The 24,486-nt window shown below is 38.5% G+C and overlaps 1 protein-coding gene across 1 annotated transcript in view; it reads right to left on the bottom strand.

Annotated features, from left to right (window-relative positions):
* Nucleotides 1-7,173: 7,173 nt before the first annotated feature.
* Nucleotides 7,174-24,486, bottom strand: part of KITLG (KIT ligand) — a gene marked incomplete at its 5' end in the record, with an annotated part of 91,646 nt that continues 74,333 nt past the window's right edge. The window contains 3 exons of the mRNA XM_081084628.1: nucleotides 7,174-11,707; nucleotides 21,970-22,046; nucleotides 24,081-24,190. Of these exons, the coding sequence (XP_080940754.1) occupies nucleotides 11,638-11,707; nucleotides 21,970-22,046; nucleotides 24,081-24,190 (257 nt within the window). The 3' untranslated portion in view covers nucleotides 7,174-11,637. The remainder of the gene's footprint in view (nucleotides 11,708-21,969; nucleotides 22,047-24,080; nucleotides 24,191-24,486) is intronic.

Genomic DNA, 24,486 nt, shown 5'->3' with positions numbered 1-24,486 from the left:
CTTTGTCCATTTTCTATAGAAGTTCAAAATGCTTCTACCCGACAGTGCTGACAGAATTATATTTTCAATAGCATGAGTGCCCCAGACATTTCAGCAATAACTTTGGGAATATAAAACAGCTTCATGCCACAGAATAAATGGTTACAAGTAAGAATCCTCCGAAATTGGGGGCTAAAAAAATGGTATTTGAAATATGGTTATTTAAATTTGATCAGTGCTGTGCATAGTGCCTTTCTGTTCATACGCTCTTAAATTTAATTGGTCCATTTGCACTATTATATGTTTAATCTGTTTGCTACTTAGTTATACATAAGAGGGAATGTTGTGGTTGGTTTCCAAGGAATATTTTTCCATCAGCTCAAGAAAACATGTGATGTTTGCCAAAAATGGAGAAAATTGTCCTCATATTTGTCACTGGCAAAAAGCCTAACTCTTTGAAGGACCCCCCCCCCCCCACACACACACACAAACACAAACCTCTCTAATTTGTATTTTTAGGTCTTACCTGCTTTTAATGGGCGTTTGTATAGTGATAGCAAAGAGCACTTAGATTGGGTATGTAAATTACTGAGACCTTTCAAAGCCAGTCTTAACATTTTGAAAGTTTATGTCAAATTGCCAAAAGCTACCTTGAAATCTTTGCACATGTATATGAATATGTGTCTTCTTTGAATTTAAGTAGATACTTACAGGTTTTGTGAGTCTTTAAAGGATAATGTTCTCATTAGCTTTGATATTTCATGCTTTAGCTGGGATATTTCATATCAAATATATTGATGTGAGCAAAGTCCATTAAAAACATTAAAAGAATAAGAGATTGTTTACATGGCTATTTGTGTTTTTAACTGCATTGTGCGGTTTTGAAGTATTCACTGAGAACAAGAATGCAATTCATGACATCACTGTCCTTGTGTTTAAAAGATCATGACAGGGTGACTGATCAGGTTGCTGGTTGTATCCAGAAAATCTGGTCATCACTAGTCTTTACTGTACTTCATGTATAAGAAGTCCATTCATGCTGCCCTGTTTCCAGTGTTAGGAAGCATTTGATTCATTGAAATTCTTTGTGCCCACACTGTGCCTGGACCTGTGATACATAGCTGAATGGATAAAAAAAGGTCTCTTGGAGAACTTTTGTTTGGGTCCTCTTTAAAATGTGATTTCTAATTCTTGCCAAGTTATTTTGTTGGAATTAACTTTCAAAGTATAGTTTCAAAGGGTGATATTTTATGCCTCCCCATATTAAAGATCTATTAGTTGGTGAAACAAAACTAAAAACAATTTTGAAGATCACAGGAAGTCAAAGGGTTCTTGCTTGAAAAGAAACAAAGTGACAAAACAGAATTGACAGTTCTATTCATAGAGCCAAAATACACATGGGGGTTTAGTGTGTGGCAAAGCTGTTTTTTCAAAGCAATGGGGAAAGATCAACTATTTAATAGGAGATGTTGAGACAGCAGCTAGCCAATTAGATGAAGATCAAGCTGTATTTCTACCTTAGAGCCCTAACAAATTTTTGGTAAGATAATGATTTAAAATAATAATAATAATCCTATATAATAAAAGCCTAATATGACAATCGACCAAACTGCGGAATGACTGGCAGAATGACCAGTCACTATGACGCACACTGACTACCAGGGGGCAGACACTCAATACAGGAGCTTCCCGCAGCCCACAGGCCCCAGGTGGGTGCCAATGGGGGGCCCCCAATCACTCCGCCGGTCGCCCCACAGATTAGCCCTGATCGTCCGCCAGCCTAGGGACCCTACCCATGCACGGATTTCATGCACTGGGCCTCTAGTAATAATATAAAAGAAAAAAACATTTTTAAATTAAAAAAAGAAAAAATAATAATATAAAAGGAACCCTAATACATTTGATACAATTTTTTATTGATTTCAGAGAGGAAGGGAGATAGAAACATCAATGATGGAGAGAATCATTGATTGGCTGCCCCCTGCACACCCCCTACTGGGGATTGAGCCTGCAACCTGGGCATGTGCCCTTGACCAGAATCGAACCTGGGACACTTCAGTCTGCAGGCCGATGCTCTATCAACTGAGCAAAACTGGCTAGGGCCAGAAAGGGATTCTTTATGTCTATTTTGTATGTGCAAATCAGGAGTTTGTAATTTCTCAGTTGTTTTTATAAATATTCCTAAACATCTTTCCTAAATGAAAGTTAAATGTCTGAATTTTATTTTTTCCAATTCTCACCTGAGGATATGTATGTTTATTGATTATTTAGAGAGAGGAAGAGAGAGAGAAACATTAATGTGAAAGAGAAACATTGATCTGTTGCCTCCCAACTAGGGATCAAACCCATAACCTGGGCATGTGCCCTGACAAGCAACAGACTCTGTAGCCCTTCGGTGCATGGGAGGACACTCAAACCAACAGAGCCACCCGGCCAGGGCGTGTGTCTGAAATTTTACCCAACATTTTTCTTCTCATGTGTTTTGACTTTTTATTTTGAGTCTTAAAATACATATGTTAAAAGCCTTTAAAATGTCACTATGCCCAATAGCATTATACTGGGAATACCATCTTGTTACTAAGAAACTCTTTAGAAAGTCCAAGTTTGCATATGTTTAAAATATTCCATTAACAAGAAAAACCTGAAGAGTTGCAAAATATGAAAGTAATAACAATTTCAGGTAGTGTGGAGGTAGTTTTACTCTGATGAGATTAAAAAAATAAATTGAGCAAGATACTCTGTGTTTTTACATGGGCTTTTAAAAAATGTTTGCAGCTGCTCTGTGAAAAATTCTAAGAGAATGGAAAACTGGTAGAAAATAGGTGCAAAACACAGATCTGACAGAGGACTTGTATCTAAAATATACAAAGGACTCTTAAAATTCATCAATAAGAAAACAACTCAATTCAAAAGGACAAGAGATTTGAATAGCCACATCTCAGGAAAGAAGATATACAGATGGCAAATAAGCATATGAAAAGATGCTCAACATCATTTGTCATTAGGAAAACTGCAAATTAAAGCAATAATGATATACTATTACCAGCCTATTAGAATGGCCAAAATCCAAAAAACTGACAATAACAATTGCTATAAGGACGTGGAGCATCAGGACCTCTTACTCAGAGCTGCTGGGAATGCAAAACGGTACATCCACTTTCGAAGACAGATTAGCAGTTTCTTATAAATCTTGGCACAGTTTTACCATGGAGTCTAGGATTAGTGCTCCTAGGTATTTACCCAACTGATTTGAAAACTTATGGTCACAGAAAAATAAGTGTTTTACAGCAGTTTTATTCATAATTACCCCAAACTGGAAGCAACCAATATGTCCTTAATAGGAGCATGGCTAAACAAACTGACACATCCATACAATGGAATTATTAGTTATTGATAAAAAAGAAATGAGCTATCAAGCCATGAGAGACATAGATGAACCTTAAATACATGTTGCTAAGTGAAAGAATCCAGCCTAAACAGGCTATATACTGTAGGATTTAAATTATAGGACATTCTAGAAAAGATAACAACTGTAAAGACAATTACAAAATCTGTGTTTTCCAGAGGTTCAAGGGAAATGGGGGAGAAAGGAGTGTTGAATACACAAAGCACAAGGGATTTTATTTTAGGACAATGAATATTGTCTAAAACCATTCTGTATTTAACTACAGTGGTGGATATACAACACTATGCATTTGGCAAGACCAATACATTAAGAAGCCTAAAACATGTGTCCTCACATATGGATTTTTTTTTGTTCTATAAACAGCAATTTTGTTAAATTCTATTGTTTCCTCAACATTAAGAGAAAAAATAAGGTTTGTTTATGATTGTAAACTCTGCATTACTAAATAATTTTTGTTTTGGTCAGGTATTCATGACACTTCCACTTATAATTTTGCACACGAGGTAACTAATGATTTTTTAAAAATATATTTTATTGATTTTTACAGGGAGGAAGAGGAGGGATAGAGAGAAGAAACATTAATGAGAGAGAAATATCAATAAGCTGCCTCCTGCACACCCCCTAATGGGGATGTGCCCGCAACCAAGGTACATGCCCTTGACCAGAATCGAACCTGGGACCCTTCAGTCTGCAGGCCAATGCTCTATCCACTGAGCCAAACCGGTTAGGGCGGTAACTGATGATTTTAAGAATTTTCCACAAAATTCTCGCTCTTTTCAAACCTTGTTTCTCCCTCACCACCCACAGACTTCTGGTGCCAGGTTCATAGGCCCTGCATCATGATACAGCCTTTGGCTAAGCACCTTTGGGTCATGGTGTTCTAGTGAACTGACACAGTGGGCAGTGGGGGTGTTGCTGGGAGCTATTCCCACACCAGAACACCTACTAATAATAATAATGATAAACGAAAGTAGCTGTGAATTTTTCAAAAATATATGACTATGTGAACATATTGCTAGACTCCCTCCTAGGGCCTATGAAGAACCTCTCTAACTGAGGAGGGGCCCAGAGTTTTAGCTTCTTTAGCTTCACAGGAAATCAGCCTCTGCGGGCTAGGAGTCTTTAGAAGTTATCTTTTATTTTTTCAGTTCTCAAGGTGAAATAGCAATCAAGATGATCAGCTAGGAGTGAGAATGGAGAATGAGGTGGGCAGTTTGTGAAAAAAAAAAATGTATGAATAGTCAACTATGAGAATGCACAAGTGAATAGACTAGGGAAATATAATTGTTTTTAGCACTTAGAGAAACATATAAATACTATATTTACAGATAAAATATTTTTAGGTATGTGCCTTAAAATAAAGAGGGAGTAAAGGGAATAGATAGGAGACAGGTAAAACAAGATCATTCAGGAGTTGAATGAGGTGGAAGATAGGTAGGTAGGTATGGTTATTGGGGGTTCATCACACTACCCTGTCTACTTTGGTATATACCATACAGGTGACCCTTGAATAATACTGGCATTGGGGGCACTGACCCCCCACCACTCAGTCAAAAATCTGCATGTAACTTTGACCCCCAATAAACAGGTGTCCCTTGGTATCTATCCTCAGGGGATTGGTTCTAGCTAAATCTGTGGGTGCTTGAGTCCCTTATATGAAATGGCATAGAACAATGTATACAGTCGACCCTTAGCATCCACTGATCCCAACTGTGGAATCCATGTTTGGTTGAACCCATAGATGTGTAACCTGGGAATATGGGCTGACTATATATTTATGGAAAAAAATACATATATATATGTGGACTTGTGTTCTTCAAGGGTCAACTGTATTTCAAAATGTCCATAGTGAAAAGCTGCAATAGGTAATATCTATTCACAGCCTAAGTGCCCATCAGCAGATGAGTGGATTAAAAGACTGTAGTATATCTACACAATGGAATACTATGCTACTGTAAAAAAGAAGGAATTCTTACCATTTGCAACAGCATCAATGGAACTGGAGAACATTAATGCTAAGTGAAATAAGCCAGTCAGAGAAAGATAACTATCACTTGATCTCACTAATTTGTAGAATATAATGAACAACATAAACTGATAACAAAAATAGGTCCAGAGACAGAGAAACATTGATCAGACCGTCAAACCTCAGAGGGAAGGTAGGGGAGGGTAGAGGTAAGGGGGAGAAATCAACCAAAGGACTTGTATGCATGCATATAAGCCTAACCAATGGACACAGACACCAGTGGGATGAGGGCATGAGTGTGGGGGGGAGTATGGGAGGCCAATGGAGGGATAAGGACACATATGTAATACCTTAATCAATCAATCAACAAAATATTCAAATTAAAATTTATTTTAGTTCTAAACTTAATATTTGTATGAAATTTTGGAATGCACCGGTATAAGTATCCTTGGTTCTAGCTCATGTTATTTATCACTTAAAGGGAAAAACAAATTAGCAATCCTCCAAACGTATTATGGAGATGGATTGAGGAGGGCTTTGGAAGCCATGTAGATGAGTTTGCGTTTTATCGTGAAAATGAGAAACCAATGAAGTGTTTTAACCAGAGAAAAATATCATCATATGTCTCCATTCACTCTCTGTACAGCTATTCTAATGTGAGGAACTGATTGAGGAAAGGCTGAATCATGGCATGTGATCAGTGAGGAGGCTATTGTAGTTGGCTAGGGTTACATTGGTGGGAGTTAATATAAAGGGTGAGCTGAGAGGCGGGGGGCATCAGCAAAGAAATTGTAAAAAATGGTGGGTGAATTCAGTGTGTCAAAGCTGGAGTCTTGGTCTCGAGAGTCAAATACCAACCCAAGATTAAGCAGGATGATCATTCATTCTCTAAATCACGTAAGCCATAATGGTGTTTGATTCTTGCCATTCCTCTTAGAAACATATACCGGCTTCCCATTGCCCCTAAGAAAAATGTCTTCCGTCTTTGTTATAGCATTCAAGGCAAGGAAACTTATCTTTCTATAAGTTTCATTATACTCTACTAGAGGCCCAGTGCACAAAATTTGTGCATGGGTAGGGTCCATAGGCCTGGCTGGTGATCAGGTTCCCTGCCTCCTGGCCTCCCTGCCTCATCCTTCCCTTGCTCCCTCAGTGCCCCACCGCCACTGCTGGTCACCCGCCATGTTCTGTGCTGCCCCCTGGTGGTCAGCGCATGTCATAGCGAGCGATTGAACTCCTGGTGTCCTGGTTGAACTCCCAAGGGGACAATTTGCATATTAGCCTTTTATTATATAGGATAGGCTCAGGACACACTGGCTTGATTTCAGGAAATAAGCTGAGAAATTTTAGAAGTTCCTGCTCTCAAGAATACTGGGCATAATTCTCCTTCTCTATGAAAATTTGTTTCATCCTTGTGTTAGCCTAGACATCAACTTCTCCATGATCTTCCCTCTTCTGTGTCCAATTCTCTTTCCTGCATGCCCTAAGCACATTAATTGGACCTCATATTTACACTTAGGTAGTTACTTCAATGTGTCTTTATGTCTACAGTGGTTTTCATATCGTCTCTCCAACTAAGTTAGAAACTTCTTGAGATCAGTGTGTTAATTCAATTTTATCTTCTCTGATTAACATATATTTAGGGACCAATAAATAATTATTGAATTAAAATGATTTCTTAATTTCTTCTGTCCATATTACACTAAAATCTAGATTACTGACAAAGTTTCCATAGAAAAATTTGATTTTAGCTTAAATATTGAACCATGCTGTGAATGTATGTGGTAACCTTAAAATGGCAAATGACAGGGCAAATTTATGAGAGTGCATAAAATTCTTTATTTAGAACAATAAAGTATATGTATATATAATGTAATTTCAAATTCAAACCTGTATAAAAATGGTCAGGACATATACCTATTTTAAAAAGTACACATACAGTATATACACATACACATCACATTTTACAACCTTTTTTATTTAATTAAACTTCAGTCATAATAAAACTATTTAGAATAGTGTTGACATACATTTACATTACAATATGCAAACTCCAATCTGACTGAACTAGCAATATATCTGTGCATCCATCTAAATGTCTGAATACTTTTCACGTCTACCGATTTAAAAAACTGTGGCAAGTGGGACACTATAATCACACATTAACCCTTAGAACACAGGAGAATAAGATATTTTGATTGGAAAATGTTATTTAGTTAGTCTTATAGCTCAGAAATCAAGTAACTGAAAAATACTATGGTTTTTAGTTTAAACAGTTATCTTAATTTTATTTAAACAAAATCATAAGGATGTAGTTGGAGATGGCAGTTATCAGTTTACAATGCTTCACAAACATTTTAGGATCATGAAAATCCATTTTAATATGGATTATTTCTAAGACAATAGCTTGTTAGGAAATGAAAGTACTATTATTTTATCTTTACAAACAAGGGCATTTCCAGGTTTGTTCATGGAAAGCAGCAACACCATACAGTGTGTGAGCTGAAACTATAAACGAACTAGTTAGAATTTCAATCTGAATGTTTATATTTTAATGCCAATCTAAAAATAATATTGTTTCAAAGACAAGTTAGCTTATTTTAAAATTCTTATCCCACTTTTCAATTTAAAATGAAATTTATGAATTTCCTCTTTCCAAATGGATTCTAAATTACCTTTTGGCATTCAAGAAACTTTATGAGCATCTTACATTTTCTGCTGTTAGCTTTTAAGAAAATGAGAAGATTTAAATGCCTAATTTGGTACATTTCCAAATATTACACACATCTTATAGTATCTCTTCCCGCCTAAAATGCAGTAATGCTGTTCATTCTTCAGAAGTGATCCAAAAACATTCGTTTAAGCAAAGCAAATGCCATCTCTGTGTAAATGGTTATCCAATTCACTGTACATGAGACTGAATTTCACTTTTACTAATGGACCCTATTTACATTACAAACAAGAACAGCAATGACTTTTTTTATGGTCAAATTGCTTATTCACGAAGATCAGAGTTGGATATTTTTCATGAGACAGTTTCAGCTCTATTGTCAGTCATACATCAATAGGCTTCCCATCTAATGTGAGCCCTCAGAGTTCATCATAGAGATAATTACAAAACTGAGAACCAATGAGGGAGGTGATTGACCTGTTTTAGTTAATAGCAGAGGTTTCTTACAGTTTTTCCCAACATTTATCCCATTATGCCAAACTGCCTTTTGAAAAAATAATTTTTAGTTAAAGAAGCATAGATATGAAATGGCTAAAAGCCCTATATTGGAATTACATTTTGAAACCAAAACCTAGCTTCAGAAAAATATTAAGAAATATCCATGGATTCCGAATAATTTTTTTTGGTTAATTTAACTTCAATTGAATTAAAGTTCCAAAATATAACACAAAATTTCTCCAAAGTATTTTAATGCTCAATGAAAGGTGTTTGTTACTAAAACAAACACTTCATTATGGACACCTGCTTTTTCATTTTTTCACATGCTTAATCCTTTCTAAAGAGGATAGGGTACTTATTCTATTATTGTATTTTAAAACAACCAATTTGTCTCTGACTCTTTAAAAAGTGGCAGTGTGGTGAGCACCTTAGATAATAATACAAAATTCAGGAACACTTTGATATCACTGGGCAGGAACAGTTTATCACAGAGTCAGTTTCTTTCTTTTTTTAAAAAATATATTTTTATTGATTTCAGAGAGGAGAGGAGAGGGAGAGAGAGATGGAAACATCAATGATGAGAGAGGATCATTGATTGGTTGCCTCCTGCACACGTCACACTGGGGATAGAGCCTGCAACCCGGGCATGTGCCCTGACCCAGAATCGAACCGTGACCTCCTGATTCATAGGTTGACACTCAACCACTGGGCCACGCCGGCCAGGCAAGCCAATTCTTTATAAACTTGGGTTCTATCAAAATGGTGCAAGGCTTTAGGTATAATTTAGAATCAGTAGACTTCTGAGATCATTTTAAAAGGCAATTTCGAAACACTGATTTATAAAGAAGAATATTCAAACATATGCCAGATAAGACAAAGCAAAGATATAGATAATATGTATTTTTTTCCTATCTTAAAGCAGATATGACACAGTTAATGCCCAAGCAGCTAGCATCTAAAATAATGTTCAGCATTTTTCTATTGTTCATGAATTTTATGAAACTTCAGTGTTTTAAAAATTGGTAATCCATCTACCTCTCAATGAACCAATACATTTAATTAGGCAGAATATAGCTCCCCTCGCCAACTATGCCAGATTTCATAAGTTGCTGAATTTGTTTCTTTAACTCTATTGATTAGGACCCTGTCCTTGAATGTTAAAATCCAGCTACTAGCTGAGAACAAAAGTACACTTATTGTACTCTCAAGCTCATTAAACAGCAGTGCCACATGCCTAAGAAAATTGAAACCATTGGTGAAACAAGTCGAACTATCACTTATCAATTTTCTCAATCTACTTATGACCTACTCACGCAACTCGCATTCACCTATGTCTATTTTTCTCAAAACAATCCCTGTCACATGCCTGAGACAGGTCCTTTCAGCAATTAAACTGATCTCTGGTTCTATTACTAATTGATTATACCACGGGATATCTGAGGGCCTACATAAGGTAATGCAGCTTCCCAAAGCACTGGCTTATATTTTAGAAAAAAATGACTAGTGTTTGAGGAACCACAGAACTTTAAAGAAGGAAGGGATCATAGAAATCATTTGGGCTCTTTGGTACAAAAAGAGATCAAAGGCCACGTATTTAAGTTGTATTTGGATTAGCTTTGAACATAAGCTAAAATCCAACTGCACTAGAAATTCTTAGACTTTAGAAATCAAAGGAAAGTAGCTGTTTTTCATGCCCTTTTGTATCACTACATTGAAGATGGTCATCTGATGGTGGGAGTACATGGCAATAACGTTGTTATAAGGAGTAAGTGATAATGGCAAGCTTTGGATTCCTTTATGTGCATGCTCATGATAGAATAAGAGAACCTTCTCCAAAATAAGTCATCAGAAATCATTCTTTCACTTTAGTCAGATGTTTCTTTGACCATAAAAAAAAATTGGCAAGGGAAGTTCACATGATGTCTCACAAGTTCTAGTTTAAAAGCACAATGTCCATCTTGGGAATTCCTGCCAAATTCACTCTTAATATGACAAACGCTGTCATACATTTTAAATAGCAAACTGACATGCATAACTACATAAAGCTCTCTTTTTATTTAATTCATAAACCTTAATGGATATAGAGTGCCTGATTTTAAATAAATGGATCCTTTAAAACAGATAATGGTGGTTATACTATAAATAAGTAGAGTTTCCTGATTCCTTGCATTCTTATAAAAAGCCAAGTAACTTAGTTTCAACACCCATATCCGCATGTGGGTGTTGTGGTTTTCTAACCTTACATACTAAATATCATAATTTATTTTTACTCTCTCCCATGGCGGAAATCAAAAACAGGACCTTCATACATTCAGCAATTTCTCCTAAGTCCCTTTCCATAACTCTGTAATAGTTTTAGAATATAAACATTTTGTAATATATTTTGCAAGCATGATTTATACACCCGACAGTGGTCAAGGGAAAAGGCCGCCCGCACCAGGGGAGACGAATATCCTCCTCGGCGACTGCCCTGCTGTTCAGTGTTCATAGCTTCTTCGTGTCATGACTCTCTGGGGGACTCTCCCCGCTGCAAAGGCATCACTGTTCCAATTCAGCACCAGCCAAGCGCGTCCCTTTGTCTCGTGCGATGTGGATGAGCGTGTTTTACATCAGGAAGAGACTTGAAATCAGGCCCATATCATTAGCGGCTAAGAAGCTGACGTGATACCCACTCCAATCACTTTTTCCTCCTCTGCTTTGAATATGTGCAGTGGCTGATGCTATCGAGTTTTTGTCTTTAAAATTCTTCTAGATCCCTTTGAGAAAAATTATTACCGCAACTATCCAGCTTGAACGCTACTTGAAGGGACCGAGATAACTACAAACTGCAGGTTGTAACTAAAAATAAAGCGATGTGGTTTTCAGCAATTAGACATTTCTGGAGGCATGCAAAATGGGCGTGCAGTCTGGGACACGTGCTTTCTCTCCCAACATCAGTTGCAGGTTCTAAATGACACTACAAGTCCCCCAGGTCCTTAAAGTAGAGTCCTGCTCCATGCAAGTTCTTCTTTATAGATGATTAATTCAGTGCCAGTTTCACAGTAAAACACTTTGTTCCAATTTCTGAATCATCCATATAGAGTCATGGGTAGCAAGAACAGGAAAAGACGCGGTCTGTCACTCCAGACAGAATATGAATTTGTTTAAAGCGGCTTCATTTATGAAGCAAACATGAACTGTTACCCACCTAGAGAGAAAAGACAAAAAGAGAGATTATGGTATATATCTGCTTTCTGCCTCATTTTCATTCCCATTACATGAACTCATGTGACTAGAGAATTAGATTCAGATTACAATGTATGTTTCAATTACACAGCCTAAAATGACTTTACAAATGTTTTCCTAGATGCAGTGATCAGTCACTCTCTATGCTCTCCCTGGTAACATTGAACATTATCTGAAATGTTTTATTGTTTATTGCTTGTCTGCTCCTATTGAATATATGGAGCTTTGTCTATCTTTTTTACTTACTGCCGTATTTCAATACCTAGTACAGTGCCTGACATAAAATAATACTCAATAACTATTTCTTGCATGTAAGAAAGGATGAATGGATATCCTGTGGCTTTCATACCCAAAGCATCCCATAGATTATTTCTATTATTTGTAGTAAGAGGGTTCTTAACCTATGTAGCCTTGAATTTCTCAAACAAGGCTGTGGAAAGGTAGCAGACAGGTGGTGAGGGGAGAGGGCTTGAAGGACAAAGGCAGTGGTGTTTAGAGAGAGGTGAAGTGGACTGAGATGGAGTAGCATGAAAGAGATAAGCTGGGACAGGTGGAGAAGCTGGTCAGAGGCCCAGCCAGTAACAGCTTCCTGGTCATTGCGCAGTGCCAGTATCTGGACTGCCCGCCAGGTTCTAGCAATGGCTTCTCCCAATGGAGGAAATAGCAGCAGCAAGATCTCACTCAATCCTGTCAAACAGACAACAGAAAGACAGAAATCCTGGCACCACATCCTGACAAAGCGTCTGGGAGGTTCATTTGCCTGGGCACCGCTTACTGTACTTGTCCAATCATGAAAGCCAGGCTTTGGTTTAGTTCCTCTGCGCTGGTGTTAGACCACTGAGCTTTGGACTTAGCTTTCAGATTTTGCAACTTTTGAGTGAAATATTTGTACTTCCTTGTCTATTTATTTTTATTATAGACAGTATCTTCATGTTATCTTCAATCACAACCCTAAATAAATGTGCATTTTTGCATTTCTTTTCTTCCCTACTCACTATTTCCCCCCTTATCTCTGTACTCATTTATCACTCCCAAAATCAGATCACTGGTTTTAAGCTATGTATGAAATTCAATAGTGCGAGTGATAAGAAGTACAGTATTTTTCCCAGTCTTTCTAAATGCAGTATACTAAAAACCATATTATATGACAATTTATCAAACAGAGAAATTTAGGAACTAGAGAACCTGTGTTTAGGAATGCAGAATTAAATCCTGAAGAAAAACTAAGAGGCATTAAGAGAAATCCAAAATACATAGCAGATATTTTAAAAACAAAGTTTAGTTAGAAAAGCAAGAGGGAAGAGCAAAGATATCTATATCTATATCTATCTATATCTATACCTATGTCTATATCTATCTACCTATATTTATATCTATATCTGAATATATTGTATATAGATATATGTAAAAGCTATGAATAATTTAAAATTATAAATTTAAATATAGAAAAGCAAGATTACAAATCCATTTCTTATTTTGTCCCTGGATTATTTAGCAAAGAAAAGACACTCGAAAGCTGGCAACTGTTTTCCCAGAGAATAAAACTACAATTTTTATAATAATACTCTGGCTTTTTACAACAACCTCATGAAATAAGCAGGGTGAGTATTATTATCCCCTTGTTATATGTGAAAAACTTAGGCTTAAAAGACAATTGACTCATTCAGGAACTTACAGCTAGTTAAATCTTCAGAGTCAAGGCTTGAACCCAAGTCTAATCCCTTCTAAGCCTCGGCATTACAATGTGTCTATAGAAAGAGAGTTCAAAAACAAAAACTCCAAAGCTCCAGAAATTCTTAGGATATACCTAGTGAAGAGTCCTATTCTTGCCACTTGGTAACCAATCATTCCCAGGAACTGTTCGCTCAATGACCTAGCTTGCTCAACTCATGCCCATCTGTACTCCAATTCTAGGATCTGTTACATTCTGGCTTAGATCTATAGGAAACTTCCAGATGGGGTTTCTTTTAGGAAATCTCTCTACCAGCCTCATTATAATAAGAACTATTTCCTACTCTTACCATGCTGGGGTAAGTCAATAAGCACTGCTAACCCAGTGTCTACAAACTCGTGCTATTTACTGTCAACCACCCGGGGCCTTCTGGGTGACTATGCAGCCCTTTCACCAAGGTCTCAATTAAAATTCCTCGTAGAAGACTCCCAAATGCAGCCCTGACTGTTCTCTGAATTCCAGTCTCTTGTATTTGGCCACAGGTCAATATTTACTAACAGCTCCTTCTATTTTCTTTTCACGGCACCACTATCTGGTTAGTCCCAAAGGCTCCATGTCACCCTTACGACCTCCACGGAATGTCGAGCCTCACATCCCATCAGTAACTAGGAATTGTTGATATTCTTTTACTGCAATGTCTCCAAAATGGCCCAGGTTTTCCTGTTTCCATGGCCCCAACCCTAGTTCAGGTCATCATTCTAGCACATCTGTTTAGATACAGCGGTTCTCAACCTGTGGGTCGCGACCCCTTTGGGGGGGTCAAACGACCCTTTCACAGGGGTTGCCTAAGACCATCGGAAAACACATATATAATTACATATTGTTTTTGTGACTAATCACTGTGCTTTACTTATGTTCAATTTGTAACAATGAAATTGGGGGTCACCACACCATGAGGAACTGTATTAAAGGGTCCCGGCATTAGGAAGGTTGAGAACCACTGGTAGAAGATGGGCCTCCTAAGTGGACCCCCTGATTCTAGTTCACCACTCGCAGTTATCTGGCCTCACTACATCTGATTACTTTCCTAAACTCTGCTTTGATTGTATCACTCACATCTCTTCTGAGCCCTCCAACAGCTCCTTCTGTTACTCAGTAGAGTGTAAGGCCCATGCTTGGAATTTCTCAAACTGATCCTACACTTTCTTCTCAGCCCTTTAACGCTTTATGTGTGACCTCCACTGGAGTCTGACTGGACAAACTGAGTCTGGAACAGTCTATACTTGGTCTCTCGGAATTAGCTTGTACCACTTGCAGCATCCAGACTACCCCTCACCTGTGCTAAGAAAATTTTGCCAATCATTTAACATCTACCTCAGTACCAATGCTACCTCCATTAACTGTACAATGAAGCCTTTCTCTGATTGCTAGTGATTTTTCTCTCACTGCAAATAAAGCAACTGTCTATGGATTTGCATAGTATAATTCTAAGGGATTCCACCCAGACCAATATCTAGAGCAGTGGTTCTCAACCTGTGGGTCGCGACCCCTTTGGGGGTCGAACGACCCTTTCACAGGGGTCGCCTAAGACCATCCTGCATATCAGATATTTACGTTACAATTCATAACAGTAGCAACATTACAGTTATGAAGTAGCAACAGAAATAATTTTATGGTTGGGTCACAACATGAGAAACTGTATTTAAAGGGCCAGAGGTTGAGAATCACTGATCTAGAGTTATGATACAGGCACAGCCTATTCAACCATTTGCAATGGCCTTATCTCAGGTCTCTTATTGCATTTTCCTTGTAAGCTCCTTTAGTTACTTTTTAAACTTTTTCAAATAGGTTATTATGCATATGTCCTATTTCCTTTGTAGGCTATAAGCAATTTGAGGATACAACTAGGTTATATTAAGCTTTGCATTGGATAATGCAAAGAATGAAGAACGAAGAGCAAAATCTTCCTATAATATATTCCATTTCTCTCTCTTAAACTGTGCTGTACATAACCCAATAAATGAAAAATTATAGAGGAGTGTTACATATGGATACTTGGCATCAGCTAATTGACCAAATGGATTTTTAATTTTTTTTATAGACATTTTTCATGTCTGATGTCAAATAAACACAGTTTTTGTATATTTTCTCTTAGAGGCACTTTCTTTTGTTTCTAGTTCATTATTATATATTCCTTTTCTGGTATTTAAAATCTTAAACTCTTGCCCTAGATCCGTGGTCAGCAAACTGCGGCTCGCGAGCCACATGCGGCTCTTTGGCCCCTTGAGTGTGGCTCTTCCTAAGCCTTAGGAGTACCCTAATTAAGTTAATAACACTGTACCTACCTATACAGTTTGTTTTAAAAATTTGGCTCTCAAAAGAAATTTCAATCGTTGTACTGTTGATATTTGGCTCTGTTGACTAATGAGTTTGCCGACCACTGGCCCTAGAGGGTTTGGCTCACTGGGTAGAGCATTGGCCCACCGACTGAAGGGGCCCAGGTTCTATTCCACTTAAGGGCATGTACCTCGGTTGCAGGCTCAATCCCAGTCCCTGTGCAGAAGGCAACCAATCAATGTCTCTCTCATATTGATGGATGTTTCTCTCTCTCTGTCTTTCCCTCTCCCTTCCACTCTCTCTCTCTCTCTCTCAAAAAAAAAAAAAAAAAAAAGTCAATGGAAAATATATTTGGGTGAAGATTAAAAAATAAAATGAAGAATATCAAATTCCCCTCTTCATTTCCAATTATAGGTTATTTCCTTTGGAGAACTAACTATTCCACTGTTTCTGTTCTAGTGTTCCAATATTTGTCCTGATTTAAAACGTGAGTGAAACTTCCATTTCAGGGAGAAATCCTCACCATAAATCTGAGTCATTCTCCCTGTATTTCCCCTTTTCTTGTTAACCAAGAAAATGGATATAATTCAAATTATGTCTAAATTTTAAAATATATAATTACAACTCCCCATTTCATTTCTATCTTGGTACTTTTTACTACTGTTATTCTTAGTTTTCAGCAGATTTCTTCTCCCATGTCATAGTCTGCTCTCCCAAACCTTTCCCTGCACCACATCCTTTTTCCCAAATTATACTCAAAGTTCCTCGGAAGTTTTAAACTTGTTTTGGTATAGGGGCAAACAAAAGTCTTTCCTCTATACAGTGGGTAGTCAATCAATGATTACAAATGATACACATTTTGACTTTGGAGTATGCAGACTCATGATAGTGAGCTGCCCCTTTTTTCTTCCTTTTTCCTATCTTCAGCATTTGACTTATTTACTTTGACATACAAAAGTCTACTTTTGTTCATATTTCCAGAAATTTTTCTGTGTGTTAATCCTCACTGAGGATATTTTTTCCATTTATTTTTTTTTCTTTTTAGATTGGGTGGAAGAGAGGGAAGGAGGGGGAGAGAAGAGAGCGAGGGAGGGGAAGAGAGAGAGAGAGAGAGAGAGAGAGAGAGAGAGAGAGAGAGAGAGAAAGAGAAAGAGAGAGAGAGAGAGAGAGAGAGAGAGAGAGAGAGAGAGAGAGAGAGAGATGTGAGACAAATAGAGAGACACATCAATTGGTTGCCTCCCCTACCAGGGCCAGGGTTCAACCTGCAACCCAGGGCACATGCCCTTGACCGGAAATTGAACCCGAAACCCTTTGGTGCTTGGGCCGACACTCTAACCACTTAGCAATACCATCTAGGGCTTATTTACATAAATTTTATTCTCACATTATTGCAATACTCTGAGATTCTCATTCATATCTTCATTCATTTACTGAACAAATTCTTACCCATCACTTACATGCACAGAGTTTGGTGGGATTCCAAAATGAAATTTAGAAACAAATCCTGCCTTCTAAAAGCTTGTCATTTGAAAAAGGACACAAAATGTCTATGTAATTAACTGCTAATATATGAGTATTAAAGGTAGTATGAAATGTAACAAAACACAGAGGGCCATACTGAGGGATTGCTTTCATGAAGGTAGTCAGCGTTGTGGAGCTTGTGGTATCTGAGCTGAGTCTTAAGATTGAGATTTGTAGAGAGGAGGAGGAAGGTACCTTATGAAGGGGTATGCCACTCCTTCATTTTATGCTGACTACTGGATATGCAGTAAGTTTATTTCTAAAATATCCAGGGCTTAGTTTTTAATCTGTCTACTTTAATTTGTTTTTTTTGTTTGTTTGTTTAGGCTTAGTTTTTTTTTTCTTTCTTAATTAAATCTTTATTGTTCAGATTATTACAGTTGTTCCTCTTTTTCCCCCTCCACCTGGTTCCCACCCCACCCTCTGCCCTTACCCACCCCACTGTCCTCATCCATAGGTGTACGATTTTTGTCCAGTCTCTTCCCGCACCTCCACACCCCTTCCGTCCCCACCCCCCCCCAGAATAGTCAGTCCATTACTGATTCTATTATATTCACCAGTTTATTCTGTTCATCAGATTATTTATTCACTTGATTTTTAGATTCACATGTTGATAGATGTGTATTTGTTGTTCATAATTTGTATCTTTACCTTTTTCTTCTGCTTCCTCTTCTTAAAGGACACCTTTCAGCATTTCATATAATACTGGTTTGGTGGTGATGAACTCCTTTAGCTTTTTCTTATCTGTGAAGCTCTATATCTGACCTTCAATTCTAAATGATAGCTTTGCTGGGTGAAGTAATCTTGGTTGTAGGTTCTTGGTATTCATCACTTTGAATATTTCTTGCCACTCCCTTCTGGCCTGCATAGTTTCTGTTGAGAAATCAGCTGACAGTTGTATGGGTACTCCCTTGTAGGTAACTGACTTTTTTTTCTCTTGCTGCTTTTAAGATTCTCTCTTTGTCTTTTGATCTTGGCATTTTAATTATGATGTGTCTTGGTGTGGTCCTCTTTGGATTCCTTTTGTTTGGGGTTCTCTGCACTTCCTGGACTTGTAAGTCTATTTCTTTCACCAGGTAGGGGAAGTTTTCTGTCATTATTTCTTCAAGTAGGTTTTCAATATCTTGCTCTCTCTCTTCTTCTGGCACCCCCATAATTCAGATGTTGTTACGCTTGAAGTTGTCCCAGAGGCTCCTTACACTAGCTTCATATTTTTGGGTTCTTTTTTCTTTTTGCTTTTCTGGTTGGGTGTTTTTTACTTCTTCATATTTCAAATCTTTGACTTGATTCTTGGGATCCTCTAGTCTGCTGTTGGAACTCTGTATAATATTCTTTATTTCAGTCAGTGTATGCTTAATTTCTAGGTGGTACTTTTTCATATCCTCCAGGGTCTCACTAGATTATGGAGGGTCTCAATAAGTTTATTGGCGGTTTCTAGAAAATTCCTGAAAAACCTTGTAAGTGTGGTTTTGAACGCTATATTCAGTAGTTTGCTTTCCTCCATTTCTGTCATTTGTGACCTGTTTCTTTGTCTCCGCATTTTTTATGCTTCCCTGTGTTGATAGAGTGGCTTTGTGTGCTAGGTGTCCTATAGGGCCCAGTGGCTCAGCCTCCCAATTACCTGAGGTGGACACACTTGGTGCACCACTTTGTGGGCTTTGTGCACAGTCTTGTTGTAGTTAAGCTTTGGTCATTGTAGGTATCACTGGGAGGAACTGACCTCCAGGCCAATTGGCTGTGAGAATCAGCTGTGTCTACAGTGGGAGAACTTCTGTGCTGGAGACACCCTTCTGGGGCAAGACTTGCTTCAGTGGGGCTTTCGTGCTCACTGAGTCTGCCCCCTGAGTGTGTCCCTTATGGATCTGAGGAGTTGTAATCAGGATGGTCCCACTCTGACCACTGGGTACACTGGCTCTTGGATCTCTAAGGAGGTGCTAATTTAGCCTCTTCCTGAGGCTACCCAGCAGGAGCTATGGAGAGATCTGCAGATTCCTCTTTTTTGTTTGGGGTTTGGAGGTGCCTAGATGAGGCCCAGCTGTGAAGCAATGCAAGCAACTGTGGGGCCTTGGGCCTTCTTTTGGAAATTCTGGGTCTCTCTGACCCAGCTGCAGTTTGTTAGGTAATTTTCAGATTGCAAAGGGCCAGGCCTTTCATATGCAAAAGCCTCTGCGCACAGCTTGGGTGGGGCGGGGTCTCAAGGAATCAACACGGTGGAGCAAACAGCTATGGCTGCTCCTCAGTCCTACCCTAAGAGGTCCCGTGTCTCAGTGTCCCGGTAATCGCTGCAAGCACCTCTGAGAGAAAGCCGCCCTCGAGTTCTGACTGATGCCAGACAGTCCAGTTTCTCCCCGTATGAGTCTGGGTCCCCAGAGACTCTCCCAGAACTGGAGTTCAGATCAGTTGGGAGCTTGAGACTCCCTCCTGATTGAAAAAGACAACCATGTCCTCAGTTGCCAGCCCTTTCTGTGTGCGCCTCCGTACCTCTGCACTTTACTTCCACACCTCCTCTGAGTCTCAGTGTGCTTTTCCCTTTCCTTCTAGTTGTAGAATTTCCACTCAGCCAGCCTTCCTGTGTTTCTGGATGATGTCCGTTTTGTCTTTTAGTTGTATTTTTGAAGTGGTTGTGCGAGGCAGCAATTTCCGGTGTTTACCTATAACACCATCTTGGTTTCTCTTAATTTGTTTTATACGTGAATAATAGTTTATAGTTTAGGAAAAATGAGTATTGCACACTTTACTGTTCTAGTGACCAAAATCAACAATTAAAAATTTTTACCTTATTGTGGCAAGAACACCTATTGTGAGATCTCCCCTCAACACACCCTTATTTTATGTACACACTGTAGCATCGTTAACTATAGATATAATGTTGTGCAGCAGATCTCACGATCTTCTTCCTACTTGGTACACTTTCACTTGGGTTTATTCATTCACTCAGTTGTTCATTCAGCAAACACTTCCTGAGAGTCTACAATGTACTGGAAACAAGTGAGGAGCTACAGCAAGAACTGGACAGGCTTGGTTCCTGTCCTTAATGCTCCCCTGGCTAGTAGACTGATGCATAAGTTGCTTGACTACAATTGCTTTAAAATGCCATGTTTTTGTCTCTTAAACAAGTGCCCTGGGTTTTCCCATCACATAATCAACTCTCCAAATGTCACAGGACAAAGGCTACAATTAAAAACGCATGATTAAAGGCCCGTGTGCCAAAACAGGATCCCAGCAGTGCAATCCAAAACCACACAACAGAGGACATTACTTGCGCTTTACGACTCAATTAACTATTTAATGTGTGATTTGGGATGTCTGGCGTAGGGGACTGAAATGGCAGAAAGGGAAGATACAGTGAGGCTTGTGTTGGGGTTGGGGACAGAGAAATAGATTTCTAGGCAAAAACAATGACTTCATCTTGGGGAATGTGACTCCAGAAAAATAAAAAGAGCCGCACTAGGGTTGTATTCATTTACATCAAATCACAGGGAAAATCGGCCTAGAAAGAAGTGAGGAGGAGGAGTCATGCTTTGGACACAGTGATCAAGAGCATGTTTAAAGGCAAAGATGAAGTCTGTGCAGTAGAAGGTTAAAGTGTTAGAGAAATGTGGGGCATCGTTATTAGTGTATCATGTGATTTTGGATTGTTGAAAACTTTGTTCTATACCTATAACAGTGAGCGCTCCTGGAGGAGGCAAAAGGCTCTGTGACCCAGTTTTCCTGGTGAAGTTTCCATCTAGAGCTAGATGTCAGAATCGGGGACAGAAGTGAAAGTTGGAAGGACAGTGGCCTGTCAGGAATAAGCCAGGATCACCAATGACTGTCTATACCATCTGGGAGAGTTAGTGGTCATGAGAGAGTATGCGAAGAACTAAGGAGCATGAGAGAACACTCAGACCCCGCTGTAATGGATGCGCTCAGGATCCCACGGGCATAACAATATTAAGAGCCGGTTGGCAGAAGTGCAAGTGAGAAGAGCATGAATCCATCCTTGCTGGACCAGGTTAGTGCCATTCAGGGGGCTCCCCCAACAGTGTCTGGAGTTTGAACACCAGTGCCTTCCAGACGTGTTTTCTCACTTCCCCAGCCTCCCAGCCCTCTGCAGACCTACACAGCCACAGCGGGTATCTGTCAGTGGTTAATATTCAGCGCATTCTGGACTCTGTACTGTGATGAGGCACAATGATTACCAGACATGTGGCAGGTGGCACTTCACCTTGACAATTCCCCTCTCCTGACTGTAAGATATTTTGACCTCTTCTCTTTTTCCTTAAGATGGCAAGGAAATGTTTTTAGTTTTTGCTCTTTTCGGCATCTAACAAATGAAATACTTTTTCTATCATTACAGTAGTTACACCTAATTGAAATTGATTTTATTTATTCTCCCTCTATTAATAATATTTTATTTTAGTCCTAATTTACTCTATTCCCTTGTGTAATTTATTTTCTGGCCTCGAAAATAGTAAACACTTATCTGTTGACCTTTTACAATCTCCCATCCCAGATGAATCCACGGGCCAGGACTAGCACTGCTTTGCCTTTCAAAGCTTCAGAATAACAACGGATTGGAAAGGTACAGTTCAAATATGACAGAGCCATTCAGTTCACATACTGATATCAGTTCAATAGGAGACAATACACTTTGTTTCGAAATTTTGGCTGTGTAATTTTTACATATTTCAGCTTGCATTCTAAAAACTTACCAATATACGAAAGTAACAGTGTGGATACAAGCCACAATTAGACTTCTTGAAACTCTCTCTCTTTTTCTTGCAACATACTGAAAAACAACAAGAAAAATGCTTATTTGCTTTTGGACAGAAATTCTGACATGATCTAAGCATTTTAAAAGGCAGGTCTTTTTTTCTGTAAACACAGTAACAAAAGGTTGCAAAGTTGAATAGGAAGCTTACCTTCCTAAGTATAACTATAAGGATGAGGGAAGAATTTATCTGCCTCAATACAGTTTCCCAAGTAGATTTTTACATTCTCTATGCATATACACATACTAAAAATGTTTACGTGTATTTAACATGTGAATCTGTATATACAGGCATGATTTGAGAGATAGTAACATGACAAATGAAAATCAAACCTGAGCATAAAATCAAAGTTTCAGTACTGGGCAATATGGCATAAGATAAACAAATGATCAGGGTTAGCTACAGTAAATGGAAAAGCATCTTAAAATAATTTTTATATTTGGCTTTGGAGAAAATAATAGGTTGGGAAACGTTAAGGGCTCTAAAAACTAGAATGATGGCAAACATATTAAGTATGCAAGAGAAAAGTAACAAAGTATCTTGACTTGGAAGTGATGTTATGAGCCAAAATTTAAGGAAGAATGAGACAAATGTAGAGTTTAGAGGGGCTAAGAAAAAGAAACATTCTGTGGCAGCAACTCAGGCAAAACATAATAAAGATTTGGATGAAGATAATCACTATGGCCAAAGAAAAAGCTAAGCTTGTGAGAGATTTGAGAGAGGACTCAGTATGTCTTGGTAACAGTGTGGAAAAGAAGAATAAGCAAACGTGCCTACCGAGCTTCATGACCAGGAGTCTGAGCAAGAAATAAAGTAGAGAGGACCAGCTCTGACACCCAAGGGTTGTGAAGGTGTTCTACAGCTAAATGGAGATGTGGGCTTGAAGAAGGAGTGAGGGGTTAGAAGTGTGGACAAAGTCTTGGAGGGCCCTGGCTGGGGGATGCTATTATAAGAGCGAACCACTTCTTTTTAAAAACGTACTTTATTGATTTTTTGCAGAGAGGAAGGGAGAGGGATAGAGAGTTAGAAACATCGATGAAAGAGAAGCATCGACCAGCTGCCTCCTGCACATCCCCCACTGGGGATGTGCCCGCAACCAAGGTACATGCCCTTGACCGGAATCGAACTTGAGACCCTTCAGTCCCCAGGCCGATGCTCTATCCAGAGAGCCAAACCGGCTAGGCTGAACCCCACTTCTTAAAGGTATTATGAGCATGTATATGGTACATGAAATGCCAATGCCAAGCTTACTGGTGCACACACTTAGTAAAACAAAATACCTTATCTCATTATCCTCTTCATTAATCTGTATATTTTCAACTGCCCTTGTAAGATTTGGTTGTTTCTTCTGGAAAAAGAACAGTGACACATATCATAAAAATATCAGTGCGTAATATACTATTTCAGAGGTTAGTGGCCTCTACCTTTATCTTTTGTCAATAACTCCAGTAACAGTTGTCTTCAGCATGCAGCATGTAAAATATTTTTCCATTAAGAAATGACAAGAAATGCATGGTATTATCGACTCAACATTTTTAGAATATGGGAGGCAAAAACGTAATAAAGAAACTGAAAGATTTAAACAGTAATCAAATTCAAAAGACATTTCAAAAAGCTGAGTCACAATGATTTAGCACATTTTAAACTTTTAGACAGGCTTCAATAAGAAGAGAGCAAAGGAGTAGAAATCCAAATTAGCAGATAATACAAATGCCATTTCTGTTTGGCTTTGTAAGATTTTTAGCATATTCTCCTTCCATTTTATATTTAGTTAAAGCTATTAAAACCAGTTGCATTTCTTCAGTCTGCATTCTCAGCCAGAGGAGTGGTCTCCCAAGCATAATAGGTAATGGGAAGAAACCTTTCTAAGATTTTAATTTTCTTATAACTAAGTTAAGGTTGAACTTCATTTATTTTATCATTTTCGTGGTGAGATCCTTTCTCAGAAAAGGGCAGTTTGTTTGTTAATCACTTATGTAACTAGAGTAAGAAGTAGTAACTATATAAAGTTCAGAAAGTTTCTGATCAAGAAAAACAAAAGCAACACTTACCTTCCAGTATAAGGCTCCAAAACCAAAGCCAACTAAAAGAGAGAAGAATGCTGGCAACGTCATGGCTGCCCACTGCAGCTTGGAGTCTCCAATGGAATTCAAGGCCTTCCCTGTAATTTAAATAGCACAGTGGTGAACACAGCATCTCCATGCTGGGGTTCTGCTCTATCGCTCTGGCAGTTCCCACCTGTTTCTGTAACACGCTCATGACCTCTCTCTGTTTAAAATATTTAAACCATGATTTTTCTGCAGAGTATTGTTTGGGAGTGGCAATATAAATCCATGCAGTCTCCAAAAGGTAAATAAATTGAAAAGGAGAAAAAACCCACAGACAAAAGAAATTTGACTTGGTTGATGTAGATGCATAGGGGATGCAGACGGGATGTGTTCCTGGGTTTGGGGGTGG

The sequence above is a fragment of the Myotis nattereri genome (assembly GCF_964212035.1).
Source record: "Myotis nattereri genome assembly, chromosome: 2".
Lineage (NCBI taxonomy): Eukaryota > Metazoa > Chordata > Mammalia > Chiroptera > Vespertilionidae > Myotis > Myotis nattereri.
Note: the sequence above shows the minus strand (reverse complement) of the source record. Positions and strands in the feature narration are given on the sequence as shown.